The sequence below is a fragment of the Atta cephalotes genome (assembly GCF_000143395.1).
Source record: "Atta cephalotes unplaced genomic scaffold scaffold00008, whole genome shotgun sequence".
NCBI lineage: Eukaryota > Metazoa > Arthropoda > Insecta > Hymenoptera > Formicidae > Atta > Atta cephalotes.
The window spans coordinates 1722392-1730682 of NW_012130072.1; the positions used below are offsets into that span (position 1 = coordinate 1722392).

The 8291-nt window shown below is 30.0% G+C and overlaps 3 protein-coding genes across 3 annotated transcripts in view; 1 reads left to right on the forward strand and 2 right to left on the reverse strand.

Annotated features, from left to right (window-relative positions):
- LOC105627328 (polycomb protein Asx-like) overlaps positions 1-1576 on the reverse strand; it is a 12319-nt gene extending 10743 nt beyond the window's left edge. The window contains exon 1 of the mRNA XM_012208614.1: positions 834-1576. Within this exon, the coding sequence (XP_012064004.1) occupies positions 834-1576 (743 nt within the window). The remainder of the gene's footprint in view (positions 1-833) is intronic.
- A 236-nt stretch (positions 1577-1812) lies between these two features.
- Positions 1813-2373, reverse strand: LOC105627095 (mitochondrial import inner membrane translocase subunit Tim8 A-like). The gene is made up of 2 exons (XM_012208376.1): positions 2284-2373; positions 1813-2004 (listed from the first exon to the last, which is right to left on the reverse strand). The coding sequence occupies exons 1-2, from the start codon at positions 2371-2373 to the stop codon at positions 1813-1815; spliced, it is 282 nt and encodes a 93-aa protein (XP_012063766.1).
- Positions 2374-3746: 1373 nt separating this feature from the next.
- Positions 3747-6266, forward strand: LOC105627096 (golgin subfamily A member 5). The gene is made up of 7 exons (XM_012208378.1): positions 3747-3892; positions 4139-4566; positions 4640-5087; positions 5171-5375; positions 5475-5714; positions 5905-6138; positions 6207-6266. The coding sequence occupies exons 1-7, from the start codon at positions 3747-3749 to the stop codon at positions 6264-6266; spliced, it is 1761 nt and encodes a 586-aa protein (XP_012063768.1).
- The last annotated feature ends 2025 nt before the right edge of the window (positions 6267-8291 follow it).

Sequence of the window (8291 nt, forward strand, 5' to 3'; positions counted from 1 at the left end):
TATATATATATATATATATATATATATATATATATATATATAAACAAAAATTTCATTCATAAGATTAAAGAACAATAAAACTTTATTACTGTATTAAAACAATGAATTTTATTATATGAAATTTTATTATTATCAATTACGGTATTAAAAATGCTATACCATTATTAAATTGTAATTTAATTTAAAACAAATTCTTACTTATACATATCTTATATGAGTAATAGCAATGCCGTTTTGTAACAATTTTTTAATCATCTATTGTTTTACAGTGAATTGTTTCATTACAGTATCTCCTTATAAAATATAAGCATCCGCTGAAAATCTGATAATTATATACCTGTGTACAACATTAATGGAAATATAAAGAAACCGTCAACCATGTGTTTTAATCTAAAAATATATAAAATAAATAGAATATTTTCTATGACTTCTTGAATCTGAATATACAAAGAAATCTATATGAAATTCAAGTAAAATTGTATTATATAACTGCTACAAAGGATTACTGACTGCTCTGTCAATAATACTGATTGTGCAATCAATAATACCTCATTTCCAAAATAATGACTCGCAATTAACTTTAGCAAACTGCTTCGTAAAGATTAGCCCCGAGTGTTTTAAGATCATTATTGAATATCAGACGCTGAAGCCAATTTTCTGCTAAATCGTCCGAAATTGGATTATCTGGAACCTGTCCATTCACAATAGGGATAATTTTGGCTAAAGCAATAGTGGTTTTGTTAAGATCTACAAATCCATTGAAATCACTTGTGTTTTCTCTCCTTGTTAAAATTGAATTATCAGCATTTGATTCTCCTGAAAACGATGTTTTGTTCTGTACATTATTAATTTTAGAAGGTTCACTGAAGTATGCAGATATATGATCCATTAATAAAACAAATCCAGTTCTGATATTTTTCTGCATTAAATCCTGTACTTCTTCGCTCTCCGATACATCTAGCATCTGATCCCTTAGCTTTGAATAAACAGATGTATCACTGTTTTCAATGTCATGTTGCAATGTATAGTAAGTGAAATTTTTTACAGGATCTTTCGAGCTGTCGGCAGATACAGAAGATGTAATTGCCCAATAAATTTGTTCTAAATCTCTTAACGTTAATTGCTCCGTTAGAGATAATGAAACTGTGACTTCACTAACTTTATTTTGTATGAACTCGCTCAAATCTTTAATGCCTTCATCTATAAAATATTTGGAAAGAGCCATGTATCTCTTTTGTACTTCTGTGCCAATAATCCCATTATCCATATTGTTCGTATTCTGTGCCTGTTTGTACATATGTCCGCTAATCAAATTGAGCTGAATTCTAAGAAATGTAACTAGCATTGTATAAGAATAAATTATTACGGCCGGTCGCGCAATTGCTAATATCTTCAATTGAACCCAAGATGTTATCTTATCAGCAGAGCCATCTTTAAGTTGTTTTATAATGACTTCTGTATCATTTTCTTTGACTACAGAGTTTCTCAAAGTTATCGCAAGTCTCGATATCATTTGATTACACGATCTCTCTGTGCTCTCATAGTATTGTCGTTTCTTTGTCCTTTCCATTAGCATTCTTATTTCATTTTCTTGCCACTCTCGCAGCTTACGCTGTGTATAACGCGTCAAAAAAATGACACTACTAATAATGACACTCCCAAATATGAACTTACGCCTATGGCGACTTAAAAATCCTCGAATGCTTGAAAACATGTCTAATTGTTTATGCAGATCTAATACACATACAAGTATATTACAGAGTTTTTAAAATATATGCATGACAAACTTTGTCACATAATACTTGAGAATCTTCACTCCATGTTATCTGACTCGGACTGTACACTTGAGGCAACTCGTTCTATTCTGTTTGTGATATAATTAGTTGTATCAATGAATCTCTCCACGCAATTCACAAGACACTTATGAACTTTAGGCTCCAGGCGTAATGATGGCTTATCCATACAAATCTCCCAGCAAAGACCAGTTAATTCATGTACCAATCCCTGAAAATATCATCTGATTATATAATTCACTCATCGTTCCACAGCCATAGTATAAAGCGCATAATAATAAATTAAAAAGAAAATAATAAAGATAAAATAAATAACTACATTTACATTCTCAAGTATATGAATAGATTTGAAATTGAATAAAGTTACACATGATAAAAATATTACTGATAAATATTTATATATTAATACCCATATTTTTTATATTACAAAATACAAAGTATAAATAGAAAATATCAATAAATTTATTTATGCGATTGCCAAGAAACTAACCTGGAACTGTTGCTTTTTCGTCTCAGTTTCAATAAAATGCTGTAACTGATCATCTAGAACCTGCGTGTTCCGGTTTTCCATAAGACTCATTCTTCGAATCTTCACGTTTGTATATCTATATGCATTAATGCAAATTGACCTCTAAAATATTATGTATGTATCTTTATTAATAATGCAAGATGCAATGTAATGATACTCAGAAGTCAGAACGGATTTATGGATATCTTTCACTAACCAAACGCTACTCGATAACGCTAATCGATGGATAACGCAAGAGGAACTAGGGAGTTTTTACAATACAATGTACATATATCCATATCCAGATACGGTAAGGGGCTCACAATAAAAAGAACAGAGAACAGAGAATAAGAATTTCAACCTATCAGAAACTGTGTGTTCCACAACACATGATTTCTGATAGGTTGAAATTTTTATTCTCTGTTCTCTATTCCCTGTTCCTTTGTGCCCCTAAATGCTAAAGTAAAATGGTGGGAGTATTAGCTCGGATTTTTAAGCCTTAAATCATTAGAAATAGACGAATCATAGTCAATTATTCTCTTCGTATTCAATTGTAATTGGTCAATTTCTTATGACTAAGATTTAAAATATCTATTGTAGATCCGGGATAATTGATCAGTTTCTTAAGCTTAAGACATCTATTGTAGATCCGGACTTATATGAGATGCATTCAGTACTACAATAACTCACTGAGCGCTTAGTGAACTCTCTCTCCTGTGTGGTCTATATTTTTGGATCTATTGGAATATGCCAATTAGATGCAAGAGCTCACTGAATGCTCACTGGGCGGTTGTAGTACTAAATGCACCCATGGTGTGTGCAGTTCGGCCAAACTACGCCTACTTTGGGCTGCGCATAATGAAAGGAATAGCGAACAGAGAACAGAGAATAAGAACAGAAAATAAGAATCCACACAACTTGCATAACCGCATAAACATATGCATAAAAAAAATCATCCAATCGTATTTTATGTTCCTTTTAGAACATTTAATCATTTTAGATCTGGAAGAATACATCAATGGCCTAGTTTCCACCGAGAGTTTAAACCGGATCAGAACCAACCAACTACAGTCGAGTATTTTCCTATTACAGTCAACAGGGGAATGCTCGACTTAGTTAGTTCTTACATTCTGATCCGATTTAAATCTTCAATAAAAACTAAGCCAATAGCAGCGAGCGCTCAATCAACAGTTGAGTCCGCTGCTAATGAGAATCAACAATTCCCTAGCAATTAAACATCTTTTGCAATTTGAGTGCAATGAGCACGGGAGAGTGCAGTTGAAGCGACACGTTGCCTCATTCATTTACGCGTGCCACCAGCCAGTATTCTGTCATTGTCGCGTACTGGTTGATTGGTCCCGGTAGATTGCGGTCCGTTACGCGTCGTTACGTGCGTGACACGATTTTCATTTCTTCGGACATTTCTTATTAGCCCTCACATCGATATGGCTTGGCTGTCTGGTCTTGCTGATAAGGCAGAGAATTTGTTGAATAAAATTGACAAAAACACCGCGGCCGTGTTAAATAAAGATAAATACGAGATGCCGCAGGGTCGTCTGTCAGAAGTTACATGGCTCTCTCCGGAATCTGGGTAATTGCATTCATGTCAATTTCAGGTTATTACCGTTGAATATTTAGATTAATTAATCACTTCGCGAAATGTCATTTTCTTATTTTGTTTTATTTGTACAACATAAAATATAAATAATACAAATTTATTTTATTGAAATATTATTGTAGCTTTCAACAGATTTTAACATCCTTATGGAAAAACAATTAATGAAAAAAATATATGAAATATAAAAAAAAATTAAAAATGAAAATATTTTTCTTTTAGATTAAATGGTACATCCAAGACACCTTTACTGGGATCATCGGGTCATATTCCTTATGTTGCTCCTACTTCAGGTTTGACATCAGTGAATCTATTAAATGTAACGACACCTAAAGAAGACGCGTTATTTACATATTTAAATACGCCTGACCCGAGTCCAAAGAGGATAGTGGAATCTTTTAAATCACCATCAACTACTTCATCGTTATTGGTAGAACATCCTACAGATGACACAGATTCAGATCTATCGATTCAGAGTGATCGGATTAGTCCAACTCCATCTCATGTTTCAATTGAAATGATTCCCAATATTTTGGATGATAAAGATGCTGAAATAAATACGGAAAATTCAAATTTATATCCAAATAATGAAATACAGATCTTAGATTGTGAAAATCTAGACAATACAACAACCGAAACTATACAGAATGGTATATCTTAATTTTTATATCATATATTTATAGTCATCATTTTTTACAAATATTTTACATTTTTATATTACAGAACACAATAATGCGGAGGAACATTTAGATGTATTCTATTCCCAGCCCAGATATAAAATAAAGTCAAGCAATGTAAAAACGGATAATTTAGATAATCCAATTGATTTAGCAAATAAACGAAAATATATAAGAGAATTGGAAAGACACTTGGAGAAGCAAAATGAATTCCTTGGAAAACAAACGGACTTTCAAAAAGAAATTGTAGTTCTAAATGAAAAGTTGAAAGCCTTGGAAGTAGAAAAATTAGAGCAGTCAAAGCAAGTAGTAGATTTACAATCCATCATTGACAGAAACAGACAAGAGTTAAACTCAATTAGATCTGAATTGGAACAGCATAAAGCTAGGGCATTGAAAACTTTACAAGAAAAGGAAAAACTTATAGCAGAACTGAAAAGCAATGCACCGACAGCCATGGATGAAGCCACTATCATGGAATTGAATCAATTAAAGTCAGTACAATTAATATCAGTATTTTATAAATTATAATTAATATGCGGCAGTCGTTTTATAAACATATTATATTAAATCATAGACACGAACGTGATAGTGTTAGGGAGGAAAATCAGCAAATGTGTCAGCAGCTGAAAATGTTGAGGGAAGAGTTGATGAATGCAGATCTGAACTTGGAAAAGATAAGACAAAAGTCAGCCGAGACAAATCTACAAAATCAAGAAATTCTTGCTAATGAAAGACGTCGAAGATTAGAAACAGAAGAAGACATGAGATTACATTCTGAGGTAAATTACATTTTTTTGTTTGGATTTCTACACAAATTACATCTCTAAGTTATTGTGAATTAATAAATTAAAAAGGTTAAAAATAAAATGTTGTTTTAGGAAATAAGATCCTTGAAAGATGAATTAATTAGTCAACGTAATGGATTTAGTTTACAGTTACAAAAGCAGAATTCAGAGATTTCTAGGCTTAAATTGCAGCTATCTGTGTCAGCAACGCCAAGTAATGAAATGGATTCGAGAATAGCATCTCTTACTCAAACTCTGGTTTTAAAACAGCAAGCATTGGAATGTTTGACGACAGAAAGAAATGCATTACGTCTCCAACTTGAGAAAATCGAAGTAAATATAATAATTTACGAATTTTTGTTAGAGAATATTTTCTGCAACGTTGTTCACAAATAAAATTTATTACATTAAATTTTGATAATTTTATTAATAAAATTTAGCATTATAAAATATTTTCTTCTAAAAATTATTTTTTAGGCTTTATGTATGTATATACTAATAATAGTCTTCTTAATCTAAACAGCATGAATATAGAAATGCTGCAGGTAATTTACGAAGAAACATATCGTATAACAATATAAACGATACGGACGATGCAAAAGCTCAAGTTCCTACATTTTTAATGGAAACACCGTTTGATACTAGCGTTACTAGAAGAGTAAAAAGAGCTTATTCTTCATTGGATGCCATAAGCATTCGAACAGGAGTATTTTTAAGAAGATATCCATTAGCTAGGATTTTAGTATTGATTTATATGGTAAGTACGTATGTGTTAATTGTCGTTTATATTTAAAATACTGCTATGAAATGTATATATTTTTGTAGGCATTGCTCCAATTGTGGGTCTTTGTAGTTCTCTTTTCCCAATCACCGGAAGCTCATTAATAAAAATTACAATAACAGATAGCATCTTAAAATAAAAAGAAATATATTTATAAAAAATAAAACTTTTTGTGAATATCGAAAAGCAATATTTACAGGAAACAGATTTAGATCTTATACAGCATTTAATATAGCATATCTCAATCTATATTATTGTTAAATAAAAATTTTAAAAAATATATAGTGATAAATCAGTGATAATTACAAAATATTATAATTGTAAAATTGTCTTTATTTTTTTACTACATAAAATAGTACAATATAATATTACAAGACTACAAATATGGGCAGCATTAAAATAAGTGACGAAAAAAGATGTAAATAAGTTATATATGTATAATACTACTTTGTTTTTGTAATATAATCATCAATTATATAAATTTATAATTTAAAATTGTTTAAAATTATCTTCTATTAGAGGTTTGGAGAATACAATAAATATACGAAATATATACTCTCTCTGTTATCTTTAAGTCACGCGAGCTATACAAAATATATTGCAATACGATATAATTATGAATATTGCTTTCTTAAATACTAATTTCTTATTACAATATTTGATTGTTTTTTTACGATAGCAATATTAAAAATAATTAAGCACAATGATATGACAAGACATTATTTGTAAATATTTTCTTTTAATAATAGATTTATTCTCACGCACACATGCATACACGCATACACACACATATGTCCATCGGTATGTAAGATTAGATTTATAAAATACTTTGTAATCATGGCGACAGTAAAATAGTCTTATTGTAAATACATCAGTAAATATTACGACAACCATTAGGTATAATCTACTACGATAAAATCTACTACGATGAATCGATCTATTATCTAATCGTCGTCTATTATATACATATAATATATACGTGTATATATGTATATTCACACAGACAATATATTTGTATTGCTCCAGTGATTGGAAAGTAGCGCATATATGCACCTTAGGCACAAATTCTCTCTATTTGCGTATAGTTTGATTGAATAATGCTAAAAGGATATTTATCACATGACTTTCAGTATGAAATTTATTAATTATCCCTGAAATATATATGTATATGTAACTATGATTATATCACATAATTCTAAAGTAGATTAAATGTGGTATTAACATTGCTTTCTCAATTTTTGTTATATAGATGTCTCAAAATACACGATTCGTAAAATAAATATAAGGATTTGTTACTTGTAAAAGATATTGTGGCGGCTAGACGAATTGAAATCCGACCATTATTTGATGAATCGTATACCGGAATTCTGCGAAATTCGCACTACGGTGATGAGTCAAACTAATAATAAAAATTTGACGCTCACCAGTAGCAAGATAGGAGGCTACGTTATTTTATTAATCTGTATATAGAAGAAGTACGTCTCTCAGTGAAGATATTAGATAGGTGTAAGATAGGTGTAATAAAAAGAAATCCATTATTTTTCCATTCAATTTCATGCAAAAATAATGGATTTCTTTTTACTATATTTAATATATATTACTTTTTACCTAATATATATTCTCCTCATTTAGAATGCACCGCTACAGAGAGAGACATATCTCTTCCATAATGTAATACCAAAAATATTTATTCTTTGTAAATATACTATTCTCACATTATTATCTCTAATATTTAAATTCGTGAAATAATCATCAAATTGAAATTATCAAATGAAAATTTCCAATAATTTTCCCTACTTTGTATGTCAAACTGGATCAAGTTAATGGAAAGATATCACATACAAATTGTTGACCAAACTTCTTAAGCATATGCTTCCTAAATACGCTGTCTAATTGGGTGATTCTAGCTTATATTTCTCATAAAAAGTAGTCGAGCTGAAAAGTAATAAACTATTTATAAACATCGGAGATTATGCGATGGACTTTAACTCTCTCTATATATAAATATATATATATATATATATATATACATATCTGATTGTTTAATTTCTTGTAAATATCTAATTTTATTTAATTCTTTTAAACTTTTAAAAAAAAAAATTTAAATTTATTTTTTACGTAATTAAAGT

Excerpts from the sequence above, each read along its gene's own strand:
- LOC105627095 (XM_012208376.1), bottom strand. The coding sequence starts at position 2,373 with ATGAGTCTTATGGAAAACCGGAACACGCAGGTTCTAGATGATCAGTTA. Across the intron at positions 2,005-2,283 it reads CGAAAAAGCAACAGTTCCAG|GGATTGGTACATGAATTAAC; the intron begins GTTAGTTTCTTG and ends TGATATTTTCAG.
- LOC105627096 (XM_012208378.1), top strand. The coding sequence starts at position 3,747 with ATGGCTTGGCTGTCTGGTCTTGCTGATAAGGCAGAGAATTTGTTGAAT. Across the intron at positions 4,567-4,639 it reads AACCGAAACTATACAGAATG|AACACAATAATGCGGAGGAA; the intron begins GTATATCTTAAT and ends TTTATATTACAG. Across the intron at positions 5,715-5,904 it reads TCCAACTTGAGAAAATCGAA|CATGAATATAGAAATGCTGC; the intron begins GTAAATATAATA and ends TAATCTAAACAG.